At 39.5% G+C, this 20,354-nt stretch overlaps 1 protein-coding gene across 1 annotated transcript; it reads left to right on the top strand.

The window, feature by feature from the left end:
- The first annotated feature begins 3,439 nt into the window (after window positions 1-3,439).
- On the top strand, window positions 3,440-19,662 carry LOC110984274 (phospholipid scramblase 1-like). The gene is made up of 8 exons (XM_022244289.2): window positions 3,440-3,706; window positions 9,814-10,039; window positions 10,474-10,550; window positions 10,910-11,040; window positions 11,300-11,420; window positions 12,550-12,652; window positions 14,468-14,526; window positions 15,890-19,662. Exons 1-8 carry the CDS (start codon window positions 3,701-3,703, stop codon window positions 15,926-15,928), a joined length of 762 nt encoding a protein of 253 aa, XP_022099981.1. The 5' UTR covers window positions 3,440-3,700; the 3' UTR covers window positions 15,929-19,662.
- The last annotated feature ends 692 nt before the right edge of the window (window positions 19,663-20,354 follow it).

Below are 20,354 nucleotides of genomic sequence, written 5' to 3' on the forward strand. Positions count from 1 at the left end.
GACAAGCTCAGTACTCAGTTGCTGCAGACAGCTATGGCGTGCTAAGTTAAATTTAATCCGCGATACAGATATGTCTAATCTTAGTAGAGGTATCTCTATTATTCCGGGATTAAATGTTTACTTTGCACGCCATAGTTTTGGCGGCTATATGCATGCATTATGTCAACAACGCTCTTGTTCTTTGGATTTCTAGTCTTAGTCCGGGAGCTAGCAAGGCGAGGTTTACGTAACATGGAAGGTACAAAGGTTTGAGACGCTAGGGGTGTAGCAGTTGCCTACCCTTACACAGAACTGCCACTTCTGTTCCGCCAGTGGTGGGTGTTGGAGAGGGCGCACCTTGAAAATCCTCCAATGTAAGGTTCCATTCCATTTCTATGCTAAATGATTAAGGACACTTCTCTTAATGCAAATCAGCAACGTAAGAAAAACATTTTCGGTGGAACGACGCTAAATAGGGTTTTAATTAACATGAAAATTCAAGTTTGAAACCAAGTCAGGAAGTTAAAGGGTGGTGGCCTCATTCAGATTCACAAGTATAAGAATGAAAACAGTAGTGAATCTAAATTCAGGATAACAAGGTTTCTTGCTGAAATCAGTCTAATAACCATACTAATTAAAATGAAATACAAAAAAGCACTCTCGTGATTGTTGTCTCGTATGTTCACATGTAAATTACACAAAACATGAAGACCTTTCCTGTCATATTGATCAAACTGTTGCCTTCAGAAGCAAACGATTTACGGTACAAGTTGTCAAGGCAGTAACGCGTGGTAGGTTTGGGCTTAACGTAGCCCTCTGTAGTAATGGATAAGGTATGTTTTGCTCCAATTAGTCTTCCAGTTCTTTGTCATTGTCTGATGAAGAAAGCTCTTCGTCTTCATTTGAAGACGACAGCTGGAAAACACCATTATTTTCCTCATCATTGGTCGCCTCTTGGTACCAATGCGTCTGACAGCTAATGACCGCAGAAGCACACAATCTCATACAAATCGTCTTCCACTTGCCAATCATCATCTCCTGTAGGATGCGCTGCTGGATCTCTGTCGAATACGCCGCTTTGCCCACATTCTTGCAACAAACGACGTCCGTCCTATGTTGGGAAATTTCTGCAGTACAGGGTGGGATCACTGTCGCGTCGATGCCCTTTAGTTTCACCAGTGGGTCCTTGCTTGTTGATCGCTAGCGGTAAGTTAAAACAGTTTAATGAGTTAAAAGAGAAAGTTCGCAACAAGGCAGATACTCCGATGAGAGTCAATCCGAGATCGAAGAACGGGCTAAAACGCTGGCTAGAGGCATGTTTGAGAAAGAAAAGAAGCCATGCTAAAGAAGCTGAGCAGAAGCGAGTGAGTGGTTGGTCCTTGAAATTGGTCAAACACCAACATGGATGGTATTTGGGACCTTGAATTGCATGAGCGAGCGAGCCACCGGGGTACCAAGAGACTAATCCTGAAGCAAGCAAGTCAGTTGCTACGGCTCCACCCGAAAAATGATTAATATTAAACCATAAACGTTATTGAATCTTCATCCGGTGCGTTGTCTTTATAATATTCACAATTGGTCAATCCGTTGCAATTAACCCAATATAAACAGTTATCCCGGTTGGTACAATTACTACACGCTTGACATTCCGAGCATTTATCGCAATTGGTACTCGCCACACAGTTATAACCATATTCGCATTTTTCAATTCGTACACCTTAAGCATCTATAGCAACCTTCGTAGTCCATAGGCCTACAATCTTTGCAGTCGATACAGCTATCACAATCGATACAATATATACAAAACGTATTGTTAGTTTGTTGTCGTTCATATTTTTGTCACTTTTTAATATAATGCCACATTTCTTTAAAGGCAAAAAGGTTAAACTCCTGAGTTCCGGTTTTAGTACTCGGGATTTTTATTGTTTTAGTTGACCAACTACCCAGTCTACTGCTCTCAAGCCCCATTTGGTCTACAATTTTTAAATTTGAGTGCGTTCAAAAAGTCGACAGTAGGTATACACTCTCACCACACTCCCGCCCCACTCTCGACCTGTCAGAGTCTAGAGATGAAACCACTGAAAGAGATTAAAGGGCTACAGTAATTTTAAGGTTTTTAAAAAGGTCTAGTAGGTACCCACAAAAAGGGTTGGGTAGGTACCCGAAGTTTTTGAGTCTCCAGAACTCTCATATATACTACTACTATAACAATGGCAAAAAGTAACGTTACTTCCGAGTTTATTTTCCCGTTTTTGTCTTTTGTGGTGATGTGTCGAATTTCTTAACCCACCAGCTATGGAGATAAGGACGCATAGGAGTTACACACATGAAACTGACTCCTTGGAAAAGGTAGAAGTGTTGGAACTTTTAGTTATTAAACTTTTCGCCCCATTTTAGACCCGTCATATCCTGGGCTCCCTCCGCAACGTAGTACGGTCAGGGAGTCCACCTGGGATACTTGTGACTGGTTTTCAGCTGATGTTCGCTTATCGTAAAAATGACATGGATTTTTGGCTGGTAACCTGTATTTATCAAGGAAAAAAAATCATGCGAATAATCCATAAAATTGACCCTGACCACTCACAAATACGATGTTAAAGTCGACTTTCAAACTCACAAACACGACGTTCAAACTCACACTCACGAAATTTGCCTGTCCGCTTTAGAACACCATAGTCGTCCTATTTTCCGTCCCCCAAAATGAAATATTCCTCTTTTGTTAAATTGGCTCCAACATTTAATTACAGAATATCACATTTTCCTTTCCTGATGTTTGGCTCTAGAGGATTTTTTAGGGGATAATTCCCTGGGGGGGGGCTGAAATTATGAAATGGTTTGATTACCACTTGATGAATGGGAAGTCACAAGGAGAGTGTTGGCGTACATGCAGAACTGGACCAGGAGATTGTACCTTTAATTAAATGAAATATGTATGAACACCCCCTTTCTAAAGAATGGAATAGGCGCACAGGCCGTTGAAAGCATACACGCGCAACCCCCCCCCCCCCAAAAAAAAAAAAAAACAGACTAAGATTTGCTACGGTGAGAATTTTAAGTCCCCAAAAGAGTTACTCGGCGCATGTCCCCGACAAAATATCGTATAGATAATTTTGCCAGTGACAGCTAATTTATGCACTGCCTAAATTAGTAGGTTAATGTTCCTTCCTCCATGGTCAACCGAAGTTTTCGTTTTCAGGAATGGACAGGCACAGCTACTACTTAGTAGCTAACACATTGTGTTCATTTTTGTTACCCTCTCAAAGAATGATGCGGTTTCCTTACAACACACAGTTAAACTAGTAGTTTTGCAGTTAAAAAAGGAGAACTTCTTTTGCCATTGCCCCTTCGTGAAAACAGTGACGATAATCATGGGTTGACAATTACAGACGTCTCGTAGCAAGACTACGTGACGGTATGCTGCCGCGCCGCCCGCACGTTGTTATGGTATTGCGCAGTACGTCATTATTTTATTGTAGCTAGCAAGAGCCAGGAAAGTGTATGTAGGCCAGCGCCTATGCGTCAATTTTGTACGTGCCCGGTCCGTGTAGGTTCCTGTTGGTCAACTTCAACGGCTGCTGGTCAACTTCAACGGCTAGCAACGTCTGGAAAGTAAACAAGCAATTCAAATTGAAGAGGCTGTCCATTTATACTTGGTCGATATACCTCTTGAAGTTCACTGTCGGCCAACTGGTTCGCTCAGCTTGAGTACACAAGGCGTGACATGGAGGTATGGAAGGAGGAGATTCTACCTCCATGGTTTAAGTGGTTGCATAACGTTTCCTTCAAGTTCCACCGTTCAGTACAGTGGGTTATTCCGTGGTGGTCTTTTCCCACCTCCATGGTTATCCTTAATAAGCCTTCATGCATGCTGTTTTACGTTGATGTACTATTAGGCTTATACTGGGAACTAGAAAGGGGGTATTTGGACGGGAAAAATTGAAAGGAACGAGCGTCATTAATCCAGATAGACATCAGTCATTCAGTGACACCCTGTGAGCAAACCATGGGAATGGTCCGCAAAATTCCGTGTTAGGCCTATCATGATGTACTTAGGCCTAAAAGTTGTAGGCTAAATAGTTCATTTTCATCAGTGCCAGGCCTAGGCCCTACACATGTTACAGGAAATTTGACTTTTTTAGGAAATGTTACAGAAAGAGTTCCATGTACACACATTAATTTAACGTAAAAATGTCCTAACAGCCATCAGAAAGTAATACATGTAGTAACATTTCGTATGTTTTTGTTATAAAATATGAAGTAAAATTTAGCAAAAAAAATTCCCAAGCATTTTGACATGTTCAAAACACTTGGGTTTCGGGGTTTTTTCAGACAAGCCTCATAGGTTTGTGCACTTTGGCTGCTACATGTACATGTATCTGTTGTCAGGTTGTGCTAGTCCGAGTAACTTGAACCCTACAAATCACCTTTTTAATCTTTGGATATGGTCAGCCTTCATGTTCCATCACCCGACCATATCCAAATGTTAAAAAAGGCAATTTGTAGGGTCCTAGTCACCCAGATTGCTGTTGTGCACAGGGAAATAACAAAGAATCATGAATGCATACATTGTACATGTGTCATGTGCATACAGCCTGCGGGTTTTCCAGGATTATTAGTACCTCAAATGCCCAAATGGATCTTTTTACCACGAAAATAACTGCTGTCCGAATATTTCTTTTTAACAGGCAACTTGTGTTATATTTTTAGCTTCCTTAACAATTTTAAATCACAAACCTTGATCAGATGAAACTGAAAATACTCTTGGTCGTATTTTGTAAACTTAATTTGGACAAAAGCTTCGTTACAACAAAAGCAATTTCACTTTGTTTCAAGTACAAAAATGCCACCTCTTACATACATGTACAGGTTATTTCAGTGTACAGGTAACCGGGTGTATCTTAAGTTTCGCTCTACCAGTTTTCATGATTTTAATTTCTTCTAGCAAAATGTTAAGATGCAAGAATGGTTAGTGAAAAATCAAAACCTACTTCAGTCCTTTTCATGATAAAGAAATACATGTAGTTATAAACTTTATTTTTGTTTCTTACAATTTTGGGACAACCTGGTTTTCCTGCCTCCACAGATAGACTATACAGTGTACCTGAGTACACATACATGTAGCTTGTGACTTCAAAGGTACAGGTAATCTTCAAGGGGTTTCCTATTACACGTAACTTGCATAATGACATGTAACTTGCATAATGTGTACATGTACATTCTGGGTATGTATGCATGTAGTGGTACGTACATACATGTACATGCACATGCACTGTACAGACAGTACATGTACCAGACCGCACAACATGAATAGTACATGCCACACAGATGCAGCATATACATGTACATGTATGTGCTTAAGAGGGTGTGACTAGATTTCAGAACTGGGCAGCACAGGCAGGGGGGAGCATTTCTTTGCTTAATGGTAGGAGGTTGTTATGGCATTATGTAATATTGCATAACTCCTCTGCTGTCACTTATGTACATAACACTGTTGAAGCATAGAAGTGATTAATTCTGATCACATGTAGGTACCCAAGCTCTATGTACTGACTGTTATCAGTTCACATAATCTGGCTATCAGGCTGTTGCTGACATCATGGAGGTAGGAAAGAATGTAACTCACTCTGTACATGTACACATATTGGTTGTATATTTCAAAAACTTTTTTGGCTGTTTGCATTTTAAGAATGAATGATAAGCATTGGGGCAAAGTTGGAATGGGGTGAAAAGTGGGGATGGGGCGATGGACGTGGGGTGGGGTGAAATGGAAATGAGGCGAAGTGGTTGGGGGTGTTGTGGAAAGGAGGCGAAGTGGTTGGGGGTGTTGTGGAAATGGGGTGAAGTGACCGACACCCGTGTGGAATTCATGTACAGTATGTACAACTTTGCACATACATTTGGATACCTGTTGCCCGTGTGTTCTTTCAGGAATTGCATTTAGAGAATTCTTTTGCCAGAATTTGTTCCTTCTTGTTTCTTTACTAACATACCACATGTAAATGTATTCAAATTGTTCATTCAGGACAGCAGTATGGGCAAAGGAATTGTACATCCATCATGTACATGTATAAAGCGCTCTGATACATTAATGACATTAATACTGATTAACATATGTGTTACAGGGCAATTCCATCTTCACAGTACATTTATACATACATGGGTACCTTCATGTATCTTCCAGTGTTTGATCCAGTTAAGCCAAGCTAGCAGTGCAATGACATTAGGGTAAGGGGTACTCAGAAATCCAGGTACTGGTAACTGTGACAGTTAAGCTCAGTTCTTGGATTTTTGGAAAAAAAATTTTTTTTGTCGTCACTCATATTACAAAAAAAGACATGGATATATGTCCATGCTGGATTGTTTTTAAAGTCTCCTCAAACTGTGTTGTGAAACACAACGGCTACATGTACCTTGTCATTCGATTGGTCCATCCCATTGCTGTAGATACAGCCAAGTTTATACTTTTGATTGACATGTACATGTACATGTACATGTAAAGTACATGTACATTATATTACAGGGTGGTACCGTCACATAACCTCTCTCACATTACTTCCTCCTCAAGGTTTTGTAGCAGTGCAGACAATTTACATTTCAGAAAGGAAAGAGGTTTACAACAGGTTTAGGGATGAAAAATCCTTTAAAAACTTTCTGGTCTTCCTTCTTGGGGTCAAATGAGCATTTTTCCAGTACCCCATGAGGTTAAAACTTAAGTAAAAAATCAAAGTAAAAACAATTGATAGCAATCATACATGTAGCATGTTCACTGCGGGTCATTGTAAACTCCAGCTCCATGAAAACAAATCAGAATTTGGATTTTTGTGCAGTGTAGATATCAGTGTACTTGGTCGGTCACTGGTCGGTCACTGGTCGGTCACTGGTTAGCCTTTCTCCTCTTTTCCTCAACTTCAAGTATTTTCTTAGCAGACTTTGGCAACAGCTCCTTTTTTGAGTTTCACAACTCTTTTTCACTTGACTGACATGATCAGCTTTATACAATTCATGAAGATCCATTTTTTTCTCCTTTTTCTCAATGTAGAGCTTCTGTCGTTCAGTACCAGTGATTGGCAATCAGGAAATAAACAAAGGAAATGCAACATTGTACAGTTTATCTTTTCAGTATTTCATAGCATACCGGAAGCATCCTGGTAGCCAAAGTACCTATTTATAAAGTGTGAGACAGATCTACATGTATGTAACCAGATTCTTACTGGCCGGGGAGGGAAGTGTATACATGTAGGTCCATGGGTGATATGTAAAACTGCTCATACATTTGCTTAACCATAACCCCCTAGGTATATGTAAAATCATTTTGTAATTCGAGGATTTGGGACTGTTAGGGTTAATTACAAGGACAACTCGAAAAGTGGGGAAGATATACATGTACATGTACTTCGTATGTTACATTTAGATGCCATTTAAATGTACATTTAGTGTGAAAAAATATAGCTTGTAAGCATGCAATATAGCTTGTCTGTATGTATGGCATGAATTTTTATTGATGATGAAGCTAAGCTTGATTTTTTTATTTGAATTTGTCACAGTTACTGTTCATTAATATTCATTTTAATACTTCTCAATCTTAATAATAATAATAATAAGTTAGTATTTATATAGCGCCCGTCCATGATAAAATCGTGCTCCAGGGCACTTTCCAAAAAGTTAAGACACTGGTTAAAACTACAATACAATTACACGAAAAACAATAAAAAATAGTAAAACAAATCATTGTAAACAATAAAAACTAGCAATTAAAAAGTTTTAAAATGATCCAAAGATCTGTAAAATATGCCTACCTCAAAAAGGGAATTTGGACAATTAGATTAAAAAACGCTTGCTTAAAAAGATGAGTCTTTAATCCGGATTTAAATTCACTGACAGACTCAGCTTCCCTAAGGGTTCTATTCAGCTTGTTCCACTGTCGTGGGGCAACAACTGAGAACGCTCTGTCACCATACAAAGACAACTTAGCTTTTGGACAGTATAACCTCGTTGCATCTTGGGACTGGCGAGTGGATCTGTGGGAAACAGATCTAGTACTAACAATTATTTCATTTAAGTAGTTTGGACACTGACCGTTAATACATTTATAAATCTTGAGGATGATGCTCCCAAATATCAAATGCCAGTGGATTTAAAACACATCTGCATGCTAGACAGTGATTTTTTTGCAGCAAAACACTGGAGGCTAAGAGCAAAGCATTGTGGGTAAACTACACAGAATTATGAGTTAACATACTCAAATGACCTGCATGACCTGTGGTTGATGAGGTGCTATACACCCTAACACTGCTTGTATGATTCTAAATATCTAAGAGATGAAATCATTACGTAACTGGCATTACCTATTGTCACTTTTATTACATGTCACTCACATTACATTTGTAATTACAAAATTTGGTTATTAATATTGAAAGACCAGATAACTCTACAGATCAGATGAGATTATAATATTGTAAGTAGCACCACAAGGAGAAGGAAAAATAAAAGTGTTCTAGTTGAGTGACCCTGCTTTTTGTAAAATGTTTTTCTGTTAAAGATATTCTATTTTTGTCACTCATGTTACATAATCCTGGGGCTCTGGTCAAAAAAAAGCAGAGAGAGTTATAGACATTACCTTGAAGGTTACTAGGTTTCGTCTAATATTAAAATGAATGTGGTCCTTAATCAAACATGTGGAAAAAGGGTCTACTTTTAAATTTTACAATTTGTGGTGAAAAATGAAGAAAATAATACAGACTTTTCAAAATTGTAAAAACTCTTATATACAGGAAACAAAAGACAGGCGAATTTGGGATTTCTGAACTTCAGTACGTGCTCTTTTGAAATCAAGTATAAAATACATGTAGTCACATACATGTACATGTAGTCACATACATATACATGTAGTCACATACATGTACATGTAGTACACCGAAGTTTCAGTGTTAGGGTGTCATGTCCCATTTTTCGTGGAATTGCCCTACATTTTAATTTACTAGTGGGTTGTACTTGTGTCCAGTCTTTCAAAATATATAAGAGTACATTGTGCAGTCTGAATCAATCAATTAAAACTTGTAAACAGGCCTACTACTAGACAGCTTCATTGTAATATTTTTATTATGAAACTGAATTTGAATCAACAGAGCAATGTACATGTACATGTATGCTTGTGTTTGTAAAAGGACTTGGACCTGAGTCTCTTTACATTTTGTACAATAAATTTAGCTCAGATTGCATTGGTATCAATTATTAACCCTAACTCCGTAGGGTGTGTGCAAAATCATATTACAATTGGAGGATTCAGGGCTGTTAGGGTTAATGTGGATTCCCACAACACTACATGTACATCTGTACATGCACTGATAGTATACAGGGTATTCAATCCAAGTTGTGGTACATGTACATGTATGTCATGTGACTCTGAGGTACATCTGAAAACGTGGAAAAGAATTTTCCCACATGTGAAAAGCTGGTGCTTAGGCTACAGGTACACAGTATAATGTGAAAACGCCATTTCTAAAGATTGAATTAAGTGTTCGGGATTTTTTTTATTCTCATGAGGGCATTTTAATTTTCAATTTATACCAGTACATGTACATGTAGTCCAAACATGTCGGGTTCTCATCACCTGACTGGGGAATTTTGAAGGTCAGCCTGCATGAATTTGAAACACATTACAGGTGTCCATCAATATCCTGAACATCGCCTTGATGTACATGTAGTGTAATTAAATGAAGCCCCCACCCAACTTTTTAAATTTCCATTGCCAGGCATGTCATCTCCCCGCCTTTCCCCTTCCCCCCCCCCAAATTTCTAGCACAGATTTACAGGATTTTTTCCAACAAACTACAGGTGGAAGTCAAGCAACCAGTTCCTAACCAGGGGGGCCAGCAATGGATGGCCATGCCCCAGCTGAACATTCCAGGAGTACCGCCAGGCCTGGAGTACTTGGCTCAGATTGATCAACTTCTCATGCACCAGCAGATTGAGCTCTTTGAGGCACTGACCAATATAGAGACCAAAAATCGCTATGCTGTCAAGAACTCCTTGGGTCAACAGGTGTATTTTGCCTTCGAAGGTAATTGATTTTCTGTGTGTAGGTACATACATGTACATGTAGGTCTATAAGTACATTTACATTGGTGGAAGTCTATCAGCAGGGAGGCTTTGGATAGCACTTTACATCTTTACACCAAATGTGTTCGTCTAGAACGGATTTGGCTGTTTTAGAGCATTTTGGACATTGTGGGTACAGAAATGAGTTTTTGATGCCTCTGCATTTTGTGTTAGGTGCTGTAGGTTGAAACTGGAAAACATACATATGCATGTATGCAAGTTGTGGATTCCAAAGATGAACATGACTTCTTGGGGCAAAAGTACTGGGAATGAAACTTTCCAGATTGAAATTTGGATAGCTTGGATGTTGGTAGAGTTGTGATATAATCTATGAGCTTACAGAGTTGGGATGGCACACACACTTTGAATATTAATGTTTTGTGTTCCCTATTTCAGAGTCAGATTTTTGCCACCGCATTTGCTGTGGGCCTCAACGCGGATTCACAATGCACATTGTGGACAACCAACATCGGGTGAGTCACAAATCAATCCATGTACATGTGAATTTACATACGAGGTGGAGACCTTGAACAGATACTGAGAACCTTATGCTTCAGGATAGCTGAATGATTTTGTTGTTATTCTTGTAGACTGATTTAAGTTAATTACCTGATGTTCTTTCATGAGCTTTTGTATGCTGCACATACATACCTGTATGTACCGCACATGTACGTAACATGCATCCAGTTCACCATAGAGGTACTACACATGTACATGTACCCAAGTACCGGTATTCAAATACCACTCACTGTTGTGGATTATCATGGTTTGGATCATTTTTGGCGGCCAAAACTCAGGCAGTGACTTTGAAGGTTTCTGTGTCCATGTACAGGAGGTGATCCGTCTGGAGCGTCCATTCAAGTACTGTGCTGGCTGCTGCTGGTGTGCAGACACTGACTGCTGTTCCCAGGAGATCCATATCCAGTCTCCACCGGGGCAGGTCATAGGCTACTGCAGACAGATGTGAGTGGAGCATTGGGGCACTGAGATGGCCGCTCAAGCTGTAGATGTGTCGAGAGCAAGTTTCTCTCACTTTAGCCTCTGCTAGAGTTGAAGATGGGAGAACTTCTTGAAACTAACTTGACAATGGAAGCGTGGCTGGAAAAAAGAACCTGGAGAAGTTAGACCCAGTCCCATTGTCTTTGAAGCTTTGTACAATCAGCCTACTTTGCAGTGTGCTGAAATTGGTTGTGACCTTTTATTACTTTTGTTGCGTTGGCAGTGGAAGTAAGTGGAAGGGCATGTATGAAGTGCTGGATGCAAACAAGTCGGTGGTGTTGAAGATACGTGGACCCTGCTGTCCTTGTCAGACCATCTGCTGCACGGGCGACGTGGATTTCGTTGTAAATATATAATATTTTCTCATCCCTTACCCCTCAATGCATCCTTGGGAATCCCCTGCTAAATATGTTCACGTCCATCAGGAACTGACAGTTCCTTTATGAATTTGGTGCTCTCTTCATCAACTCTCGACTTGAAATTATAAACTTACCTTGCTCAATCCAACCAAATCCAACTCGGCATTACATGTATCATTGTATTGTCAGTGAAGGGAATCCATGAAAGAGGGAGGGGCGAAGGTGATCATATCCTCCCTCCCAAAAAACCTAACTTTTTTCTTTTCTCATAGGATTCAGCAAGATTTGAGAATTTACAAGTAGCAAAGTGGTCCATGAAATGAATGAGCATATATGTACATTCTACACTTTTCATTTATTTATCTGTACATGTTGTGGCCTATAACGTTAACCAAACATATTACCTGTCTTTCCGTTTCTGGCTTTCTACATTTGTATTTTGCTCAGTTGATTTGCCATATTGTAAACGAGCTTCCCAGGCTGACCATCTCTCAGATCATTTTGTACTTTGTGTGAAAATAATAGTGTCTACAACACATGTACTGTAGTATCAGGGCCCATTGGGTTAGTGTCTACAACACATGTAGCATCAGGGCCCATTGGGTTAGTGTCTACAACACATGTAGCATCAGGGCCCATTGGGTTAGTGTCTACAACACATGTAGCATCAGGGCCCATTGGGTTAGATGAGTGTCTACAACACATGTAGCATCAGGGCCCATTGGGTTAGATGAGTGTCTACAACACATGTAGCAACAGGGCCCATTGGGTTAGATTAGCAGCCAAGCAGTACAAATTTCACATGACATAAAATGGAGAAGTCTTTTCATAATTTCTGTTCATTCTGAGTGGCTGACTGTTGTGATGGGAATTATGCTCTCCTCTAAGAATGACCCATAAACTCCCATGTAAAGTGCTCAGAATTGGAGGTCTTGATTGGTTTGTTACAGGAGAGGAATGATTCCAAGGAATGAGTCCATTAAATTGTGAAAAATTGCAATCAAACACAGTGTAGTTGTCAGTATGGGTTAAGTTTCAACCACCTCTGTTCATGTATATGTGCTTGCAGTATGTGCATTTAGAGATTGATCCTTAAGTGTTGGTCACATCACAGGTGCTGGGTACAGATGGAGTGACTGAAGTGGGTAAGATCTCCAAGCAGTGGGGTGGCTTCTTCCGTGAGGTCATCACCAGTGCTGACAACTTCAGCTGCTCCTGTAAGTGGAAACCTTTAGATGTAGTTTATGTATTCAGTACTGGCCCCATGTTCTAATGATGTTCTAATCCAAGACAGGTTCCCATTTCTGCAACTTGAATGCACCGTGCTGTGCAGGGAAGCATGTGAAACACCTGAAGTTGCCAATTTGCAGTTGACTGGGAACAGTGCAAGACATGATAGGCTTACTTTTGAAAGGACTTACGAGATGCAAAGTTCTATATAATGCACACAACTTTAATCCTGAACCCTCCCCCCCCGGCTATTTTAGGGTGAAAGTGATGGAGACTTAAACCTTTTTGACTATGCAGTTTATCATGGGATTGGATTATCGGCAAGCAGTCATTCTATTTACTGTTGTATGGATGTAATGAATCACTCTTATCAGTACACTCTGACATGGGCCATTTGAAATTGAAGTCCAATGCATGTACATTACCGGCTACCAGTTAACCCAGATTACAACTCTGAAATATTGGTTTTGACAAGTGCATGCACTGCATATGATTGCCCAGAGTTATTCCCAAGAGTTAAATAGCATAGTGTATGTCATCCCTAAAGAACTCTTCACTCCAGCAACAAAGATCTTCTCACTCCAAATCCAGTTCTCATCAAATCGTGTGGCCAAAGTGTCTTCCAATTTTCTGCTCCTGAACTTCGGAATAGCCTCCCATACCACATCAAAACTACCCCACCCTGGAACAATTTTAAACATCAACTCAAAATGCCTCCGTCCAATTTTTTATCACACACATACTTAATTATATTAGGCACTTTATAAGAGCTACAAGTACATGTACTTATGGCTATTATGTACATGTATGTACATGCACATGTATGTGGGTACATGTACATGTATGTCAGTTGTTAATGTGGCCAGTCAAAATTAGAATCCCAAACTAGATTTTGATAGTCAAGCTCATTCATCTGGTATCGGCCAATCCTATTCATTTTTCAGCGTATGGTGAGTGATACCCTTTCATAAAAAAAATCCAAGGGCGTTTAAAATTTTGCGTTTTTACTCTCAAAATACTTCTCACGCAGTATGTATCCAACTGTAACTTGATGAAAATGCACAATAAGAAATAGCACCTCCCCCAAAAATCTGAATTGATGTTTGAGTCCCTTACACAGTGTACATGTAGGTTCAAGCATAAAATCTATGACCATTTGTTGTCACCCAAATGCATGACACATTGTGAACATTGTGCTTTGTTGAATACTTCAAGCTTGATTTACATGTCAACATGCTGGAATTTTCTGTACAAATTACCTAGGCAGCTGTATAAACACATCGTCCAGTTCTATATGCAGCAGCATATATAGATGGTGGTTTTCATGCATGAGTGATTTCTGTTGTGTGGGTACACAAACAGGTTCAACATCCATGGGTGGGTGAGTTTGTGTTGAGCCCATGTACATGTACTGTACATCAATGTGCTAGGTGTTGTAGCAAAAACATGTACATCATTCGGTGATGTAAAAGACAAGGAGTTTCAGCATAGTGACAAAGCACAAAATAAATGCCACACAAACCTTTGACTGACAACCCCAGAAGGCTACCATCTGCCAACCCTGTAAAGGACTGTGGCTGTGGAATTTGGTGATTTTAACATTGTCGCTTTCAGCTGAAAATAGTACCACGCTTGGACAGATTTATTGTGGACCATGATATCTACAAGTAGATAATAATTCCAAAAGCAAAGTTGCACTCGTGGCAGGAATATTTGTCTCCCTCAGTAATCCTTACTCAAAAATATCTCTATTGTCCCCTTCATGTATGTATTGGACTGTTCTTTTTCCCTTTTTTGCCCAGTTCCGATGGACTTGGATGTCAAGATGAAGGCCAATATGATCGGAGCCACTTTCCTCATTGTAAGTTTGTGCCTTCATTTGCACTTAGTTTTAAAGGGTCTAGGTGATAAGAGTTTTCTTAATCACACACCTCTTGTGCAATTTATACTCTTCCTGGATGCATGAAAATAAATGACATGTTTGGAGTCAAACATTCACCGTATTAAATGTCTCAAATTATCTATGCTTTATCTGACAACAGAGAAAGGCACTGCTCAGTTTGTAGTTATTTCTGTTCAAATTGTGAACGCAAACCTTGTTTACTTAAAAAGACTTCTGGAAATAGTTGCGTGCTATCTTATTACCGTGTACTGAAATAAAACAGAAATTGTTAGGTTGGGCGGGCCCCTAACATTTTTGGACTTTAGATGCTCTCAGCTGCATTTTAGAGCTTTTCCTGGGCTTTTCAAGTAGCTTTTCTCAGGAAAACACATCAGAGATTCAATAAAAATTTTTTTACATTTTGGATTTTTGATTGAGTTTCTGCCTTTGTGTGCGAGACAAAACGAGGTGAAATGGCAAAGAGAAATATCGTCCCCGTCGTAGATGCCATTAATACTGTTACACAGGGCTACGGCTGCCGCCATGAAAAAAACGTGTGTGGGGTCGATGTTGTAAGTTCTGCGAATGGTGACTTATACAATTTTGACGTTCGTAAATGCAGCCCCACTAGTGTATTGAGCACACGGCACAGAGAAAACACACATGCGTGCGGGTGCATGTACGACGCCGATGACGGAAGTTCAGATTTCATGCGACACCGGCCACAAGGAACGTTCGGTGCCGATGGTGTGCAGTGTGGCCGCCGTCAAGTGGTGCACAATGCATGTACTGTGTAGGCTACCTATAGTCTGTACATGTACACAGAAAAATGCAGGACTATTAACTGCTTTTTCGTCTAGATTTTCCGGACATCCAATCTGCATTTTGTAAGATAATTCTGAGCCATACTGTCATAATTATATTGTGCGTATCGGGGATGAAAAAATGCTTATCGGCCGTTTTTTGCATGTTGGGCAGAAATAATTGCATATCGGGGGAGAACCCTGGTCTCCAGATGGCATGCTTCCAGGGCCGTTTTCCAATACTCAACTTCGGCTCCGTCTCAGGCTTCAACTGTTTTTTTTACTAACTGACTTTAAAGCTGTAAGCGCAGTAATCAGTCTAATAGTGCCACAAAACATCAAATAAGATGCAAGAGAGCAAAAACTTACAGTAATCCATTGCAATTTAACGCTTCAGTGGCATAGCTGTTTTGGTTTCCTTTTGTGCTTTTTCTGCATATCTTTACATCTGAAGCATAAAATCGGTAAGCTTAATTAGTGTTACTTGATACGTAAATGAGTAATTCGGCGTTCGATTTACTTCTTGTATTGTTTTTCAGGACTACATGTTCTTTGAGCAGAAGGACAACAATTCCTAATTCTACCATGGAAACCACACACCAGCCAGTTTCATACTCACTGAGACAATCAGGGAGAGGAGGGCAGACACGATTCTCACCTTTTGATGATGGCACAGGTTTTTTTTCTTGGCTGCAATTTGTCTTCATTTTCATGTTTTCCATTGTTTCCATCTTTTGGTCAACTCATTGGTTTAATTGAAGTTGACGTCATTTGGTCAACTCATTGGTTTAATTGAAGTTGATGTCATTGATTTCTAAAGAAATTTTCTATGCACTGCCTTTCAAGTATAGTACAGGGTCTTACTATTGTACATGTATGTCACAAATAGTTGCAATTGCTCAAGGCAAAAAGTGTAGTTTTATATGACTGAATATTCAGGGTTTTTGAAGGAGTGAAAACTGTACTTGTGAATTGCGGCTTAACTAACGAAGCAATTCATATTTTTTTATTTTTGAAGAGAAATAAAACAGTCCTAAGTACTGAGAATGAAAGTATTCAATGTTGAAGAGTTCTTTTTACTATGCTGGGAGGAGCAGAATCTGTTATGGACAAGTTTACGGTAGATAGGTTTAATCATCTCCTGGCAACAAATGTCAGCGAGCCTCTTTATCACTCCCAGGTGCATGTAAATGGTAGGGACTTGATGCATTTGTAGTACAAACAAACCAATGATATGTGGGCTCTCATTCATATACATGAATTCTGCATTTCCTGGCCATTGAAATCTGCGATACAGTTACATCACTTTACCACACGTGTACATGCTCACTTACACTGTAGACTTTCCTGCAGTTGTGCCTGTTCGTAATTTGTAAATTACTGTATTCACATCATGATAATCCCAGCATGGAGTCATGTCTCTTTGGGATAAAGAAAAAGCAGTGGGAAACCCTATTTTTATACAACATTCAAAAAAGTTCTGATTGGTTTTTTTTGAAGCACAGGGAGTTAAAATGAGCAGGCCACTTTAAAGTGACAGATAAAAAGGTATATACATGAAAGCGAGAGCTAAAACTGTTGCTTTGTTTATGCTGCACATTGATCAAGTTATTGATTGCCAGAGTGTCATCTTGTGTGATTGTAGCTGATTTGCATAATCAGTGGGGCAGTAACGTGTACATGTATGCTTCTAATGTGCACACATTGCATCAGATACTACTATGTGAACATGTGCTAATAATGCAACAAAGTACCAGCACACACACTTTCTTCTGCTTTTTAACCTCAATATTGAAACGCACATAGTAACTTGAATATTCTTGACCACGGTATCTAAGTATTAAATATTCTTCAACAGGGTATCTGAGCCATTTGAACAGTGTATTTCTGCACTGTATTTTGTGTCTGTAAAAATAGTTCATCTAAGGCATCCCATTACTTTTAAATTGAAGCACTGTTCGTAACAAGAAGTTTGACTAAGGTTTTTTAGTACAAGAATTAACCACTTCGTGCCGGGGCGTTTTCAATGTTGATGATGCTGGGCCGGCATGACTATCATTTTTTCTGTTTTTAAAATCCTTCAAAAATTCATCATTTCATTTAACGGTCGTTTATAGCCGCACAAAGTAATCTTCAGGCACTATTCTAAGTTGAAAGGTGACCTTCATTGACATCAGAGTGTTTCAGCCAGGCCTGCAGCCTTGTAAACAGAGCCCAGATTGTGCGGTGTTATATAACTGTCTTTTGTTCACAAACCTGGCTCAGTGCACTGCTGACCTCTTTTCAATAGGGGCCAGATTAGCGTGCAGCGGTGCTGTGTGGCTCATCGCTGCCGTGGTGGCGCGCTTTTGTCCCCGGTGGTAATCCGCTCGCTCTCAATGCCCCAAAGCCTGGTATACAGTTTCAAAACAAGGCTGGATTATCACCACTTTTGAGAGTGAAAAATGCCGGTCATGCCCAGCAGCCTGGTCTTTTGTTCGGAGTACAGTCTTTTGTTACAGGGCACTGTTTCCTTTGTCTGAGTTCGGAAACCTCGGCCACGCATATAAACCATACGTCTCCGATCCCGGAGTCCCCGGCTGGTAGTGGTTAATACTCAATTTAAATATCTATTGAAATTTAGATTTCCACCGTTTGGTGACTTTCTCTTAATGTAGCCACTATAACAGCTGTCTATTCACTGTTTTATTAAGATTTCTAGCTGTAGTTTGTATAAACAACCATTCTCCCAAGTATTGCTCGGAAAAGATTGCAGGAAGTTTCCTTCCTGTATCAATGTGTGTATCATATGTGAGCCCAGTGATTGATTGGTCAGCTTACAAAACTTTGCAGACACTTCTCAAGATGAAAAAGGAAGACTCAAGTTCTAATTGCTAAATTCCTCAGAAAAAGTTTCCTTGTACTCTGTTGTGACCTTTTTTGCAGTGTATAAAAACCTCTGAAGAATACATAGAGTGGGAATGCCACTTAATGAGTTAAAAACCTTGTATGTGACATGGTAAAAGTTTACACACATGTTGACTGGACCCATGGCTGGGTGTACATGAGTTTGTTTCTGCATTCAATTGGGGACCCTAAACAATAGAGGACAATAAGGTCCCCGATTGACAGAGGGTCCCCGATTGACAACTGTGTACAAAACATGTGGGTGGTCTTCTAAAACAGTTAAAGTACAAACAAAAGAGGAACAATAGGGGGTCCCCAGTTGCAGGCAAATACACACTTGGGTGTGTGTGTATTCTGTGTATAACAATTAGTTTAATTTCAAATTCACTGGTACATGTAGGTAACAGTTTTACTGTTGTGGAACATAGCATATTTTAAGAATAATGCAGCTCTGAAGTAGACTTTTTCAGTGTAGAGTTTACTGGTTCATGTAATCAAATTTATAATTTGTTAGTTATATTAACATTGTGTGATGTACTTGAAGAGAATGTAGAAGTAAATACTACCAGCATATATTAGAATTTCCAATGCCACATAGTGATTTTTACCAGGACGTTTGGATTGTATATATGAATGCTTGTTTGTATATCATGCTCATTCCCATTTTGACAAGAACTCCCTTGAAGTGTGTGGTGGGTTATTCCTCTTTCTTCATAGTGTAAAATTTGTAATACCAAGCCTGGTGAAGTGTGTCCGATCGGGTTTTCTCCAGTCTCTGTAGAGAATAAGTACCATTACAGAACAAGGGTTTTTAAAAAGGACTTTAATCCAAGTATTGTAACATTGTAATTCCAGAGATTATACTCCAGGATCCTAGTTTGTTACGAATTTCATATGACTTGAGACAGTCTTCCTATTCTATAGACTACACTAATATACAAAGATATGTTTTGACACTGCAGTCCAGTGTTTGTTTAACCCTAACCCCTAGTGACCATTGAAATCCTGCATAACCTTGTTAAGTTCAGCATGGTTAGGATAATGGTTTTGCTCGTCAAAGGCTTCGTGTTTCCATAGAGCCATCTGTTTAATTAAAGTTGTTGATTTACATGTCTTTCATATGTTATATCATTTGATTCACTATTCCATATACAGGGTATTTAATGTTGTAATGCTGCAACATTGTGTCTCTGTCAACTTTGACCCCAGTTTTCAGCATCATTTTTTAATGTCAAATCTCCTTTGCGGTGTCTTTTGCAAGACTAATGCATTTTTCAAATTGTGTTAAACTTACACCAATTAGTAGTTTCTTGTTAGTACTTTATTATTGCATTGTTAAACTGACTTGGGGTGAAGAGTAAAGAGTATTTCCAAGAATAAACTTTGTATTTTGATGCCTATTTGGAATTCACCTATCACAGTGGAATCACGCGAGTGCAGCTTGTGAATTATTGTCCAATTACATTACATACGAAATTGATGCAGGACGCGCAGAATCTGAGACAAATTTCAGAGTAAAACACTCCATTAGTTTTTCTATTATGTGCAATGTGCATTTGAAGGGCCCAAGAATTTAGGAAATAGGAACACAACCAAAAGCAATAATAACGAAAAAAGTACATTGGAATTGCAACAAACCCATCAAATATCCCATCCAGGAATTGCCACACCCAATCATTCTCTTTTTTGTCTCATAAATGGGGCCCTACTTACATGCTACTTGGAGTAAAATATGACAAAGATGGGACATATTAGCAGCCATTGACAGTCCTCAGTTGTTTTCTGGAAGATCAATGTCTCATTTTTTGCGACCTAGCGCTAGCGATAGCGGAAACGATTCTGAAACATTACGTGACACAAATTCTTTATAGTGGTATTGGTGCACTTATCTTTGTATAATTTATTTGTTTTATTTTCCCCATTTTTTATCTTTCGGGGTGTTTTTTTTTTTGGGGGGGGGGTATTTTTTCTTAGAGCAGGGGATTCCGACCTGCCGGCCCCTGGATCTTAGTTATCAGCGGCGCGCCTGAACTTCCAGAAAATAATGGGAGATTTTTGATTGACAATGTCAATAGAGGGCAGCAAACAGAGCGGTCCAATCGCGCTCGCTGACTCGCG

The sequence above is a fragment of the Acanthaster planci genome, linkage group LG16 (assembly GCF_054643075.1).
Source record: "Acanthaster planci isolate LZ-2023a linkage group LG16, COTS_SCS, whole genome shotgun sequence".
NCBI classification, from domain to species: domain Eukaryota; kingdom Metazoa; phylum Echinodermata; class Asteroidea; order Valvatida; family Acanthasteridae; genus Acanthaster; species Acanthaster planci.